At 40.0% G+C, this 15,751-nt stretch overlaps 1 protein-coding gene across 2 annotated transcripts in view; it reads left to right on the top strand.

The window, feature by feature from the left end:
- Window positions 1-15,751, top strand: part of SLIT3 (slit guidance ligand 3) — a 465,384-nt gene that overhangs the window by 11,205 nt on the left and 438,428 nt on the right. For both annotated transcript variants that reach the window (XM_014253183.2, XM_088063492.1), the window contains 2 exons: window positions 9,801-9,872; window positions 12,367-12,438. In XM_014253183.2, coding sequence (XP_014108658.1) covers window positions 9,801-9,872; window positions 12,367-12,438 — 144 coding nt within the window. The remainder of the gene's footprint in view (window positions 1-9,800; window positions 9,873-12,366; window positions 12,439-15,751) is intronic.

Below are 15,751 nucleotides of genomic sequence, written 5' to 3'. Positions count from 1 at the left end.
CCCAAAAGTGGGGTGAGGATGGGGGACAAGGAAGGTGGGAATCTACTCAAGAGTGAAGAGAATTGCTTGTAAATTGGTTGCAACATCTGGTTGCTAACATCAATTCAATATAACCCTTCCTTCAAAATTCATTTTACATATTAAAACTGTCCTACACATTTTATTGCAACGTTTTGGCTTCCTCTGCTCCGCAGTGGCCTCTGCAGACATGTTACACTCGGCGTGGTGGTGCTAGGAATGAATAGAGTTGGTGAAACTGGATGCTTTTTACATTAAAAAAACAAAACCCTGAACAGCAACAAAACGAAAAACCCCAAACATAAACAGATCTCTCTTACCTTTCCAGGAAAAGATCTGGGAAGGGTTTCTAGTCTGTGCATGTCTGAAAGTGAGCAGGGTGATGAAATCAAGGCTTAGTTTTCATGCCAGGCTTCACCAAAATAATTTGTTTGTTCATAGAATGTCTTTCCAAGTTATCAAGAATTTCCAGCAGTCAGGAGCAGGTGTGAAATGTTGCAAGTCTGAAATATCAGGTTGTCTGTATTAGTGAAGAGCAGTTCCTTCACTGGGATCTGGTTACACACCACACTGCTAAGTGAAATACAGAATTAAAGCAATGTTTTGCTGAAGTTTGCAGCAATGCTTTTTCTGCCCAGATGAAAATTGTCACATCCTGATCATCATTTCCTGATGAGATTGTCCATGTGGTGGGAGCTGAATGAAAACACGGCTCAGGGAATGCTTGATGTGCTCTGATTTCTGCTTTTGTGGCAGTCTGAGCTTTGGAATAGCACTGGGCTGGTCTGACCACCTGAAATCTGTGTAACCAGCTGGTCCTGCTGGACATGGAAGAAGAGCTGCAGCTGTAGGAGTTAAGTAGGAATGGCTAAACAAGATCAGGGATTGAAAAGAAATTTAAAAAGTGACTTTTTGTATGTGCAGTTGTTAACCTTGGGTTTTATTTTTTGAGTATGAATTAAAATGATGCTTGAGCTAGTCTGACACAGAGCTGTCCTTGCTACTCTTTATGGTGTGCACATCCTGACTTCTTCATATTAAACCAGGTTTCTGTAGCAGCTGTATTGTATTTTCTATTTTTTTATGTTTCATATTTAAAGTTTTCGGCTATTCCCTGAACTCCCACTGAAACAAAAGACAAAAAATACTTGTTTTACTCTTTTCCTTTGCAGAAAATGTATAATCACACAATTGTTAAGTTTGGAAGGTACTTCATGATGTCTCTTGGTTCAGCCTTTGCTCAAAGCAGAACATGGAATTCAGTCAGGAAATGTCCATTTAGGTCTTGAAAACCAGAAATTGCCTCCTGAAGTGTTTTCAGTGATGTTTCCAGTACCAAACTGAGCTGCTGCTGACCAGCCTGCACCTTGCCAGGTTGTGCTTTTAAACCTTCTCAAGGCAGAGGTGATGTTTGCCTGTGTTGGAGGTGCTGGGGCGAGGCTGAGCTGGATCAGCCTGATCTCTGCAGCTGTGTCCACTCTCCCTGCAGGCTTGTTCAGCTCAGGAGCTCTCAAGTGATGTTTGGCTTGATCCTCTGCCACTCCTGGCTCTTCCTCTCCTCCTTGAACACAAGAGAATGGGAGACTGTGTTGCTGAAGGCTCTGAGCACCTCAGTCTGTCGCTGAACCACCACATCTTGTTTATTCTTTTATACCTAATGCACTGCTAGGAGCTTTTCTTGATGACCCTCACCAGCTCGAGCTCCGGATGAGCTCTGACTTTGCTCAGACCATCACTTGAGGTTTGGGCAGTGTTTCTGCAGCCCTGGGTGCTGTTTGTCCTCTCCCTCCTGTGCTGGAGCTCCATCACCTCTTTGGCCCAGGTGTGCACTGGCACATGAGGAAGTTCCAGGAACCTGCACCCCTTTTATTCTTCCTGCAGTGCCTCTTTCAGCAGGGCACAGGTGACACTGCCAGAGGAGCTCTGGAACACATCAAGAACAAGTACAGGACTCTGGGGACAGAGGTGAAGGACACAGGAGTGTAAAATGTACTGTTAAACATTATGCTGTCAGCATAACCATTCCTTTCTGTGGATAATAAAACCTGTATACTCTAATTATTAGACAGGAATTCCTGCAGGCTGAGACAAACATGTATTTCCTTGGAAGAAACAGAATACTTGAATTACTCAATCTATTCTGCAGCTTTCTGTGAGCCCTGGGATGACTTCCACTGCAGTCTGCTGTAGGGAATTCAGCCACTGACAAGTTGCAAAAAGTTAGTTTTTTTTTTTTTTTTCTTAACATTTGTAGTCCGCCAAATATTTTTTTTTCTTATTTTTGTAAGGATGAGGGCAGAAGTGTGTTGTCTGCAAGCAGTTCCAGATCATTTGGACACTTAATGTGTGTTATTAACCAAGCACTGCTGTAATGGGCTTAAGAATGGACAATTCACAAAATTAGGGCACTTAACCTCGAAGGTCCATTTTTCTCATTGTTCAGACAGAAAGAAAACAGTCTGACTCATACCTGAAAGCCTTCTGTAATCAGAACAGAGGATCTAACCTTTTCTGAATTAAAAGCTGTCGTGTAGGTGTGTTACAAACCATGATGGACTGCAGCATGGGATTTGCACACTCCAACTATTGTGTGGCTGTTTAATTGCTATTTAAATTTTCCTGAGGACTGAAACTATCCAGTGTCACATGCCTGGTCTCCAACAACTACAGCAAAAATGATGAAATGTTGAATTGGGAATTGATTGTTAGTCTTTTATGAGATGTCCACATTGCTGGGTGCCAGTATTGCCATGTGGATCTGTGCAGTTCTTGTTGCTGAAATTATTAATTAAAATGAATTAAAATGAAATTATTAATGCAGAATATTTAGAATTTTTAGAATATTTAGAAAGAACTGGTGGTTGTGGCAGGGGTTGTTTTTTTTCTCTCAGTGTTTCTCCACCTGTGGCTTGTTCTTACTGCAGATCAGGCAAGGTCTGTAGTCCCCAAGCTGCTGGTTCTAGTTTGCAGTAGGATCTCCCTGTAACCTTTCTTTATTTAAGTTCAACAAACCCAGGTGTCTCAGCCTCTGTTCAAATGTCATCAGAAGCTTCCTGATAGTCTGTCCTGTCCTGGAGAACCTGCACTGACCCAGAATTGCAGATGGGCTGGCAAAACCCCACAGGACAAGGCAGCAGTGAATTCTCTGAAATCCTCAAAGCCCTGTGTCTGTGGTTGAGGTGGCCTTTGCTGCTTCAAGGGCCACTGCTGGAGTTTTGGGCCACAATGGCACTCCAGAGGACTTGGCTGCAAAGCATCTTCTTGCTCATGCAGTACCCCACCTGAGATTGTTGCTTGGGTTTATTTCCTCTCAGATAGAGGGCTTTGAATACTTTTCTTCTATTGAACTAAATGATGTGAAATGTTCCAAGAGTGTCAGTCTTTCTAGAGCTTGGTAGAAATAAAAATAAATTCTCATGCTCCTTTGCAAAGTCAGCTGTTTTTAAGGAAAAAATAACTTGAGTCTTATAGACATGAAATGTACTAATTTTTCAAAAAATGGAATTACCTCAGCTGAATTTGATTTTGAAGTTTTTGTCTTTCTTTAGAAGTGATGTTCATACTTGCCTATGTGATTTGGAAACTAGTGGAATTTGTGTATTTCATAAAATCCAGTCCCAGGAATTCATTTCCTGCATTGCAAAACTTGAGATGAAAATATGTTCAATCTGAAGATATGCAGATTGTGCTGCCAGAGGGCTTCAGGATAGTGTTATAATTGAGTAGTTTATCACAGTAACTTTGAAGTTCTTGGATTGAAGGCAAAAGAGAGAATTGCCAAGGGCTTTCTGTTGGGAATTATGGTCATTTAAGGTTAAGAGGCTGGTGGCAGTTCATAGCCATTAAAGAAAATAAGCTGCACAGCAGAAATCCTGGAAAATGGTTAAAATAATAAAACAGATACTGGGTGTGTGAAGACTGGAAAGGGCAGCCAGGATCTGCTGTGTGGGTACATTCACAGATGGGAGTGGATTTTTGTCCCTTTCCTGGTCCTGCTGTTAGCAAGTTCCCAAAGCAAGAACTAAAGCTCTCCTAAAGAGGGGAGGCTTTACTGAGCAGCTTTTTCCTCCAGCTCTGCAGGTAGCTTTCCTAAAAATCAAAAAAGTTTTCCTCATGGCTTTAAGTTTCTGCAGTGCAAGAGGTAGCCAGGTCAAGGGTGAAAAACTGCATTGCTGTGGAGAAATGCAGGTTTCTTCCAGCTGAGGTGCTGTGTGTTTGTGATCGTGGTTACCTGGGCTGGTGACTGGGGATGGGCAAAACAAAGCCCAGAAAAACTTCCAGGGGATGACTCAGCTGCCACTCCAGGATGTCTGGGCTGACAAAGTCCTTTTGCAGTGGCACAGAAAAAGCTGTGTTTCTCAGGAGTGAGGGCTGCTTTAGCTACTTGGAGGAATTGGGCTAATGAAAAACATCAGTAACTCCTTAGACCTGCGAATCTGGATTAATTCGTTAGCGCTTGAATTTTTGCTCCCATGTTTTCAAAGTTGATTTGCCATTTAAAATAAACCTTTTGGAATGTGGTACAAATTAATCATAGCAAAGGATGTGTGCTATCACTTCAAAACAGGTGCTCTTATTTAAGTTCCTTGGAAAATTATTTTTCTTCTGTTCTTCATTAACATTTGGAAGTTGCATGAATTGTGTCCCAGGTGAGGTTTGTTTTGATGGGAATTCTAGATGGTGTGTTGGATCCTGACCTGTTTTTAAGGGGAAAAAGAGAGGTTTTTATTAGTTCCTAAGCTTTGTTCTGTGACACACAAATTTTATGCATTCCTTCTTGGAAAATACCAAAACTGAGGTGAAGAGAAATGCATCTTCCCTGTAGATTGTGGGGTGTTGGTTGAAACAAGAATGCTTTCAGAGTGTTGGGTTCTGGGCTGACTTGTTTGCCCCTACTGTGACACAGATGTTTGTAACTTTGAACTGGTGTGTGGTAGCCACTTTGAAAACGTAACAGGAACAGAAACTAAACTTTGTGTTTGAGGTTCTGTGACCAGAAATGAATATTTACCTTACCTAGGAAGCAGCTGGACAGGAAAGAATCCTAGTGCTGTTTAACTTGGGTAAGAGCTGTTTTTTGAAGTGTATGGCAGTTAATTTTTCCTTAAATATTTTCCCTGCTGCTCTTACTGGATGAGCTTCTCTACTGCTCTTATTGAATTCTTCATTGATATAAATGAAGAAATATCTGAGGACTGCAATTAAGTCTAATGCTCATTCTCCTTAGGTAGCAGGTTATTTTTGTTTTCCATGGATTTTCATTTTGTGTAATGCTGTCTTAGGTTACAGACAATAATATTAATTACACAATAAATATTTTTCAAAATACCGCTGATCTGGGACTTGTGTTTGTCACTGAAATGCAAAATTGGCTACTGCCACGAAATTATTGGACATCAAAGTTTTTTAGTTTTGTTGTTAGGAATGTCACTGTTTGACAGATGGGCACCTGGGAATTCTCTGAAACAGAGGCAAATTTGTTCTTGAGCACTTACTGATAATAAATGGCTTTAACCAAATGCAACAGCTGTGTTCCTTCTAGAAAGGGACCTATATTTAGGCAATTTCTTTTCTGACCAAAAGGTATCAGAATTAGACCTGAAGTCTGGTAGTTTTTCAGATCAGAAAAAAATGTTGGTTTTTTTTTTAAAGCACAAAATAGAACCTCATCTTAGAGCAAGCACAGCATTTGCAGTAAGAACACGAGAATGAGAGTGTTTTGTGTGCCCATGAACTTGTGCAGTGCCCACGTATCAGAGGCTGCAAAACCAAACCATGACAGAGTTGGAGAGAGAGAGCTGGTTTGTGCTGTAGTAAGACACTTCAGTTTGGCTTCTGTGTGCCTGGAAAAGCTCAACTGGGGCAGCCAGAGCTCTAAAATGAGCAGTTGATTAAAAGATCCCAAACCTATGGTCCTGAAGACGTTGAGGAGTTAAGTTAGGGATTGACCTGGGTATGTTTACGACTCACAACTATGATGAGGGCCCAAACTTTATTATCCACATTATCTTGGATATTATAATATAGAGAGGGTTCAGATGGTAGCAAAATAACCTCTGCCTACAGTAGGAACTTGCTACAATCTAGTAGAGTTGCTTTGGATTTTTGCATCCTTGTATATAAAAGGATTTGAAGGTTGTGTGAGGTATTTTATTTATACACATCTATTGAGTTGCTGAGCTGAAGATTGTGCAAGACTTCAGCATCTGATTGCTGTTGTTATTGGCTCTTCTGTAGGAGCTGCACTGCTCATTGTGGGGGTGATGGGGTGTCAGACTCAATCCTGGTTTTGTGCATCTGAGAGGAGAGGGAGGCTCAGGGCTGTGTTTGCCAAGGCTGGAGAGCCTGGAGGGCTGAAGCACAAAGTGTGAAGAGACAAGTGGATTTCCTTCTCCAGTCATAAACTTTATCCAGTCCAAGGAAGAGGGTGGGGGCTGAGAACGTCCGGATGTTTTGGAAGTCTTGAGTGGCTGAACAGAATAATTATCAACTGCAATTTAATTGATGCAGCAGAGGGAATCTGTGTGCTCCTGGCACGCTTCTGGGAATGTTGGTGCTTTAAGACATTGAAAAATCTGTCTTAAATTCATTTGATTGTCTTTAGAGAAGAATGAAAGATGAAGCAATTCAGAGGAATTATTGCAATGAGACAGGATTTGCTCCAGTTGCTCCAAGCATCCCTGTTTGTAATAAGTGTATACATTGTGTGACTCAGTCTCCAGCATCTACAAAATATGTGTTGAATTAAATTGTTATTAGAACATAGCAGGACATGTTTATGAGTAAAGCTCCCTTAATAGCTCATCTGAACTCACTTTCATGATGTCTTGTACCATTCTAGTCCAATTCATGTTTCTATTCTCACTGAAATAATTCCTTCCACGTCTGTTTTCTTAAAGCTACCACTGTAGCTGCACTGCTCTTAGCATGCTTTATCCTACAAATTATGCTAAAATAAATTAATAAATTGACAAGGCAGACCTGATGTCAAGAGCTTTACCAAAGCTGGTATAGATGTCATTTCTGATTTCTTTTTAATGGAGTGATAATCAGCTTTGCTGCTGACACTCCAGAAGAGACTTGTATTCCTTAATGGAGTTTTCTTAGATGTTTTTAATTGATTAGACAGTCTTATTTGAATGTGAAATGGCCAAGAGTAGTAGCTGGTCTCATGGGAGAGAGAGATGTGTTGAGCAGCATTTAAGATCTGTTTGGCCCCACATACTGCCTAAAACAGAGGAATTCTGCACAATAAGAATATTATGTAGAATTATTTCATCTGGACATAGATACGTATTGAAGTGAAATACAAATTAAATTTGCCTTCATGATATCTTTTTCCTCATATCTTAGACCCAGATGATTTCTTTTCCAAGAAATCTGGTTCCAAGAGTCCTTTTGAACACTGGTGTGTTTGAAAGCCAACCAAGATTACATGTTAAGGTTTAGCTCTTTGTAGTTGAAACCCACTAGTGAGCCCATAATCAGCTGCCAAACTTTATAAAGGAAACATAAAATACTATGTTGCCCACAAATACCAGCTGTAAACCACTAATGTCTGCATTAGTTCAGTAACTTCAGAGTCACAAAGTTTAATTGACTAATGGGGTAACCTGTGGCAATCTGCTGCTTTGCAGCAGCATTAGACCTACTGTGAACAGGAGGAGGAAATTTTACATAGTTCATCACAGTTTTAGTCTGTTTTTCTTCAAATGGCAGATAAGCCTTGAGGCAGAGCATGCTGGAAAAGGCAAATGTTCGGAAGGTAAACACTGTTTCTTAAAACAGACAGAGGCTGCAGTTATGGTTTGAGCAAAGTGAACTTCATGGGAATGTTTCTCTTAAGGTTAGGGCATGGTGCAAGAAATTGGAGTAACAGAAATGGAAACCTTTCACTTAGACACTAAACTTTGTAAGTGATTAATAGAATGATTGATACTGTGTATACAGGATAGGCTGTGCCAATCTGCCGGAGCAGGGGAAACGGCAATCCCAAGATACGTGTTGATCAAGGAATGTTAAAGTCTTTCAGAACAGAGAGCTGCAGATTTCCCCAGGGAGGGAATATTGAGTGTTTCTGGGGCTGAAAGCAGAGAGGAATTGTGCTCATGTGTGGGGCTGGTGTCTCAGGCTGGGTGTGGTGGAGAGGTTGCTGTGTGGATGGCAGCAGTGCTGGTTCTGCGTGCACATGCTGAAGCCAAGTAAAGCTGTGCTGGGATCGCGTCTTACCAAAATACACAAAAACCGGGGCCGTGGACACCGTGTTGCTCCATGTCCCTTGGCTGGCTCCTCTCTGCCTTGGGGGATTCCAACCAGCTGAATGCTGTGTTTTGCTAGAGCTTCTCTGAGATAAAGGGAAAGCTTGTGATGGAATGCCACAAAAAGCAGATGGGGAGAAACATGCAAGTCAAACAAGCTATTTACGCGTTGCTTACTCCAGACGTAATTCTTTCCAATGGTTCTTGCAATCAGCTCACTGGCACACCAGTGAGTACTTAATGATGCACTGGGGTAGAAGAACTGAACTGAGAACAGAAGAGGAAATTAAGCTGGAAAATCTGAAAGATGTAGGCAGTGATTCAAAGGTATTCTTGGGGAAAAGCATGAGTCGATCGACAGGACAAAGAGAAATGGCTGGTACAGGCAGGGAAAGTGCCCTGTTCAGGCTTTGTGGTTTCTTTTCTTCAGTGAACCTTTTAAAATACAGCTGACATAAGTCAAGTAGGGATACAGGCTGTCCTGTTCACGTAACTGAAACATAGGGACTTTTTTCCCTCATTTCCTTATCTTTATCCTTACTTTCCATCTGTGCTTTCCTGACAGGAAAATGTTTCTTGTATTATGGAAATATCTCATGCTAAAATGCATGAACTAACTCCTATAGTTTGTAAAATCTGTTTATAATCCGTTTCATGACTTAAGGATTTTATTAGTATCATTTTGATATCTGTCAATAACCATTAGAAGTAGATTCCAATATTCTTAACACTTATTTCTGTGCTCTAGTGCATCACATACTGCTTCAATCCTGTTGAGGTCTTGCTTTATATGTTAGACTCATTGAAGGATTGATGTCAAATGTTTGAGAAAGTTATGCCAAAAATATTATACATTTTGTGTCTACATGCCATATTTTTGATGGCATGAAGACCAGAAAAGACCAGCTGTTTGTCTTGTCCCTGTTGGATAGCACTAGGTCAGGGAGAACAGTGTGAACAGGACTGAAAACCATGAAATATCTCAGACCAAATAACAGGATGTGCTCAACTGGCAGAACTTTAGGGGTTCTTGGCAAAGGCAAGTGCAGAGGGGAGAAAATGGCAAAGCAGGCACCAGTGAATATTCCAGTCAGCTGGGCAGGAGCACACCAAGGAGTCACTGAACTAAGTTGTCCTCTGTGTGGTCACAGCTTCTGCAGCAGGTTGGACTTGGGTTTAGAATAAAAATTTTGGGGCCCTGTAGTCTTGTTTCAGCTGTTTTGTACTAACTGGGACTTGGATATACACAGCCTCTTACAGAATTATAGTCTGAGGGGGAAAGAAGCATATAGTGAACATTAGAGCTAAAAATGGGAGAAAATTCTCCTGTGAGAACAACATAGAGGAGGAGGAGGAGGCAAAATGCATCAGGATTGAGGACTTGCTTTTTGAGATTTTAATGCAAATGTTTGTTTGTACAGTTTGAGCAGCTGGTGGGTGCTCCAGTGATGCAGATACTTTTTGCTAATGGAGTTTTGGGTGTCAGTTATAGTGTCTGAACACTGCTTTCCTTTTTCTCTGCAGGGATCTTGAAAAAAATAACATCACAAGAATCACAAAGACAGACTTTGCTGGGCTGAAGAATCTTCGTGTCTTGTGAGTATAACACAAAACTTGTCCGGTTTTTATGAGACTATTTCAGGGTGCTGCTGCTTAGAGTTTCCATAATTCCAGAGTTCAAATTCTAGTAATTGTGGCCCATTATTCAGTTGTTGGGATTCTTTTAAACCAGGCAATCTGAACAGTTTGTCACGTGAAACAGTAAATTTTAGTTCTACACTAAAGTGACTGTAGTTTGAGCTGTTCAGTTCTTTCTGACTAGCTTTGAATAAGTCATGTGGTAAAGATTTTAATCTGCTTTCAATCACTTATGCATAAATCAATTATACTGAGACACCAGCAAAAAGGACTTTCAGATTTTGGCCACTGTAAGGTACAGTGCCATTAGCAGCATCTTGCACAGTATTAAGCAGAAGTTGATCAAGAATAGCTGTAAGAACTTGAACACAAGGAAACTAGTGAGGTTTTTTTGACTGGTATGCAGTCATAAATACAAAGATTTCAGGTGGTGCTGTCTGATGATCTCAGTGTCTGTCAAGGCCTTAACCATACCTGTAGGTAGGCCTTGAACATCAGCCTGCAGGCTTGGCCATTCTTGGTTTCCTGTTTTCTCTTCATGAACACCAAACAGCACCACTAAGTTAGTGATGAAACATTTTCCTCTGGGTGTCTTCTAAAACAAACCCATTGAAGCTGCAACTGTTGAACTGTTACAGTTCTTTAGTGATAATTCAAGTAATATTTAAGTCCTGCTAAGGAAAAGGTGAGTCTTTGCTGCTGCTACCCTACCACTTGTGGATGAGTTGGCATATAGTGAGGGAACACCTCAAATCTGTGGGGAGACTTCTTGTTCTTGTGGTGTTTCTCTCATCTCCAGCAGAGGAGTTGTTTAGATGTCCTTGGCTCCCATCCCAACTGTCAATACTGTTTTGGGAGGCTATTAAAATACATGTTCTATACTATATTAATGCCAGTAGTTGTTTCAGTTTGGTTGGATTTTCACAGTGTCAGACATTGCCTAATGCTGCTGCAGTCCTTTATGCCTTCAGGAATAAGCAAAATGTCCAACTTTACATGAAGCTTTTGTCCTGTGTTCATTCCAGGTTCCTGTAACTCATTTGCTCAGACTTTGAGTGGTGTGGTGTCTGCCACAGAAGTCATTGGAATAAAACATCCTTCAGATTTTAACTTTTCTTTGGTTTCCCTTACAGTCTTTTCATAATTCTGTTACTAAACCCCTATTTTCCCCTCTTTTTTCCTCCCTGCCCTGTTTTTGGGGGTGTAGTGAGAAGCCAGAAATCTGCAGCCTGTCCCAGTGTTCCTCGAAAGGTCACCTAGTCCTGTTTGCACACATCAGAATGAGGACTAGGAACGAGTGACCTGTACAGCAGAAAATAATCCTCCATTCTCAAGCAAACACCACACATTGAAAATATTCCTTTGTGCACCTTTTCCCTTCATCCCTGATAGCTTTGTCCTTTTCCCTTTTCCTCACAGTGTTTCCTCCCTGTCCTTTAAGCACATCACTCTCTCATTCACATGCCTGAATTTTGTAGTTCTATATTTTCATCTTCTTGGTGTTGTCTGTGGAATATTCTCCTGCTGCCTGTGCCCTCAGCTCCAAACAAGTCAAACAGCTCTGAGCATCCTCAGAGGACTGAGGGCAGAGGAGTGCCTGTTGAACAGGCAAGAACAGCATTTTTGCCTGGTCTTCACTGAGTCCAGATTGTTCAGAGGTGTTTACACAGAGTGTTTGGAGGTGTTCAGTCCCTGCATGAGTGCTCTCACAGAAGCAGGAATGGGTGTGTGCTGGAGGGAGGGAAAAGGGCACCTCAGATGGGACTGCTGGAATCTCTCTTCCTTGGCTTCCACTTCACCTCTCAGGAGCATTTCTGCTGTGGCAGAATTTTCAGCATTTGGGAATGGCAGTGATCCCTGAACTCAGAGAGAAGTCAGTCTCCTCCGCTTGTGACTTATCCCAGGGCTGGTGTCAGGTGGAGAGAAAAGCAGGATCAGCCCCAGAGGAAAGCTGGGCCTGTCCCAGGTGCTTTTACACCCTGTTGTACAGTGTAGAGAGCTGTTTCACACAGCTGCTGTTCCCGAGGGCAGGATTTGCTCCAGAGCGAGCCTGAAATCGGTGCAGAACAGTCTGGACAAAAAAAATCCATTGAGTGGGTTCCTGTTGTGGGCTGTAGAAATCAGTTATCTCAATTATAGCACACAACTATCCTAGAAAATTAGGAATGTCCCAGGGATGTAACCACCAGCCTTCAGACTTTTCTGAGCAAAATGTGGTTACAAAAGTTTAGGAGTAAAAATATTTACCAAATGTGGAGGTCAGGAGGAAAACTTGGGGTCAGTTTCCTGTTAGTGACCAAGAAGAGAAACAATGCTCCTCTGCCCTAATTATTTTAATAATCTTCAATTAAAACTGGTGTTGATACTGAGGTGAAAAGCATTTTGATGTTTGAAGAGAAGTGGGGATGCTTTTATATTTTGTCAAAATTAACTGATATTTCTGGAATTGCAGACACTTGGAAGAGAATCAGATCAGTGTGATAGAACGTGGAGCTTTTCAGGACCTGAAACAACTTGAACGACTGTAAGTATCTGTATTTATACCTATGGAAAAGCTACAGATTTTCTACCCCACTGTTAATGGCCATCCATAATATATCATGATAATAAAATTAACTTTCTTTAAGATAGAAAGAGCTGAGTACCTGCCTAAATTAAAGCATGCTCTTAAACACAGCTGAATTTATATTACATGATAGCTAATACTTGAAGTAAAATGTAGAGTGGCTGCCAAGAAACTAGAACTGTGAAACCAGAGTCTCAATAACGTTATCAAAAGGACATTATCTGGGCAAGTCTTAAAATTGTTATGTGGGGGGAAGATTTTTTTTATTTATAATAATTTCATATTATTGTATATTTTTTATTTTATGTCTATGCTGATGGAAATGGCAATTTTCTCCTTTGAGAACCACATTATTTCTAAAACTACCTTATATTTAGTATTCTGATTAGCTTCCTTTCCTCTGAAGTGGCATAATGGCAGTGGTAGCAGTGGGTTCCAGGGTATCATGGAAGACTTAGTGGAGGATGGATTGTAGATCTCCTCTGCTTTTGACAGCAATTAAGTTAATTTATTTTCTATTTTGGAGAAGGTGAATATAAGATGGGTCTCAATCTGGAATAAGTTCATAGGAAACTTCTGCCCCTGCAGGAGTATGAATTTAAATATTAGAAAGGGAAAATTAATTCTGCATCCAGTTGCTGCTCTTAGCTGGGTGTGCTCCTTATCATCATCATGAATTCTGTCTGCTTCTGGTGGGAGCAGAACAAAATCTCTGTAAAACTGAAATACCTTGGAGAATTATTCTTTGTTAGGGGTAGGTGACCAGAACAATATCACAAGCTGGTTTGGAATGCAGGCTTTTTATGCTTGATTGGTAACTGTTATCTGCAAGGCATTTCTTGTAGGACTTGTTATTTTCCCATTGATATTTTCTAAAGCAGCTTTCAAGAGTTAAGTGCCCACTAGCAATTATTCAAGAGAAGTCTGGAGTATTGAGCTAATGCTGTACTAAAGCTGTTTCAGATGATTTCAGGATTAGATTTGCATTTGAGTTGTTTAATGAGTGCACTGAACATTTAAAATTAAATTACCCAGTACTTTCGTCATGAATCAGAAAGCTCCATCTGTGGCAATAAGGGAGATGAGTTTTAAATTCTGATTATAACAGATTTTCACCTATATTCCATTAGAAAGTACTTTCAGGTGCAGAGTTTTGCCATAGCTGATTTATTTCAGAAAAAAAAAGCCTAGCTTAATTTTCTAAAATTAAACATAGCCTGACATTATAGAATAGTTTTTTCACATTATATATCTTGAAGAGTCAGTATCCTAACTACCAAGCCCTACTTTTAAGCTCACTTTATATACATGTGTATACATTTATAAATAAATCTTTCTCATGTCTATATTTAGGTAAAGGTTCATTGAGTTTTCTCATATCTATATTTAGATAAAGATTCCTGTAGTTATTTCAGATCTATACTTAGATAAAGGTTCATGTAGTTAAATTTTGAAAGAGTTTTGAAAAACTTCCAGGAGAAGGGCTGGATATTGGTAGCCAGAATCAAGACTCAAGTGTCATCTGTGTGTTGTTTCTGCAGAGCCTGCTCTGCCAGCAACTGAAAACAATATATATTGTGAAAGCAGAAGGCAGGAAATATGATACCTTTAATAGTGTCTTTTTAACTCTCTGATGTTTGAAAGTCTCAATTTTTCTTTTTCTTTCCCGTACAAACTCTTAACTTGGCCTGTTAACCATACTGCATCTCTGCTTCTCTTTCAGGATTGCCTGTCATTAAAATATTTCCTAAATTAATGTAATATGAAAGGAAGGTCTGGAAACTTGCAAGTTTTTGGTATTTTAGCTTAAATCATTTTTAGAACAAAACTATAAATCTGACTTTTTTGCTATGAGTCAGTAGGCTTTGGAGAATGGACTGTGGAAAGTTTGGCGTAACTTACAAAAGCTAAATTGCAACATTTTAGGTAATATTAAAGCTATTTTATTAAGTATTGTCAAACATTGCAAAATGTTAATGAAGAAAGTATGTTGGTTGCATTTAAAAAAAACCTGGCTTTTTTCCATTTAATTTCTTTCAAATAACAAAAATCACTTACATTGCTTCGATTTTTGGAATAATGTTCTTTTTTGATCTATTGAAATGGATGCAAAAGTAATCATTAACTTATTTTTAAACAAAGCAGCTGCACTGGGTCAAACTTTAAAGAACAGGAATAATTTCTATTCCTGGCAAAATACCACTTATAAAAGTTTTCATTCAAAGTACCAGTGGAAGTATGTTCCACTCCTCTGCTCTTGGTAAGCATTCAAAGGGCTTAAGCTCAGGTGAATTTTTGAGCTCATTTTATTTTCACTGGTCTGGGCATTGAAGCAATTCCATTGTTATTATCTGAGAAAATTAGCAAAATTTTGTTTGACATGTCCTGTAAAACATTAAATAAATGTAACTGTAAATGTAACTGTAAACTTTAAATAAAATGTTTTTAGGGCTGAAACCCACTGCTGCCAATATGCCACAGGGGGGGTGGCCCTTCAGTTATTTGGATTTACTCTGATTTTTTTTTTTTTTGGTGGGACATTAATGCTTAAAATGCAAATAAAGGAGGATATTGTCAGAACTGAATATGGGCTCAGTAAAATTTGGCCATATCAGCTGAAGAAAGAACACCACGCAAAGTATCTTAAAGTGACAGACAGCACAAAGCTGAGAAATTATTCCACATTGTGGATGTGGAAGGTAGAAGCCACTTCTCTTTTTTGGGCATTTGTACTCAGCACCTGGAAAATGCAAGACTCTAACCCATTGTCTCATAGCAAAATTCAGTGTAAGTTCTGCTGAATCCTGAGCTCCAGAATCCTGAGGAAGACCAGTGGTACACGGGGGAAAAGCCAAAATGTTTCCAGTGCTTTTATTGCAGCAAGGTTGTACAGCTTTATTCCAGAACATAAAGATTAGTGGTGAGGTAGCTGACCCCTGTTTTGGATTTTGGCATTTCACTTTTATGCTTTGCTATTAACACCATTTAGGATTTTAAGAGAAATGATTATGAAATTTCACGCGCCAAGAGGATCAAGAGGAGAATTGGTGGGCCTGAAAGATGAACTGACATTTCTCCCAGAGCCAGATGTATGTCACACATGGATGTGAAAAATGAGGCAGGATATAAGACACCAACAGATCCTGACTTTTCCACGGCCAACTGCCAGGAATTGTCACGTAGCTCTATAATCTTCAAAAGAATGGACTTTGGCTGATGGCTGCTTCTTTCTACTCAAATTAGTGTCTTTAGCAAGCATAAAAGATCTCAA

Source organism: Pseudopodoces humilis, chromosome 17, assembly GCF_049639895.1.
Source record: "Pseudopodoces humilis isolate 2021_Gansu_Grassland_sample_001 chromosome 17, ASM4963989v1, whole genome shotgun sequence".
Classification (NCBI taxonomy): Eukaryota; Metazoa; Chordata; class Aves; order Passeriformes; family Paridae; genus Pseudopodoces; species Pseudopodoces humilis.
This window is presented reverse-complemented; position numbering and strand designations above follow the sequence as displayed.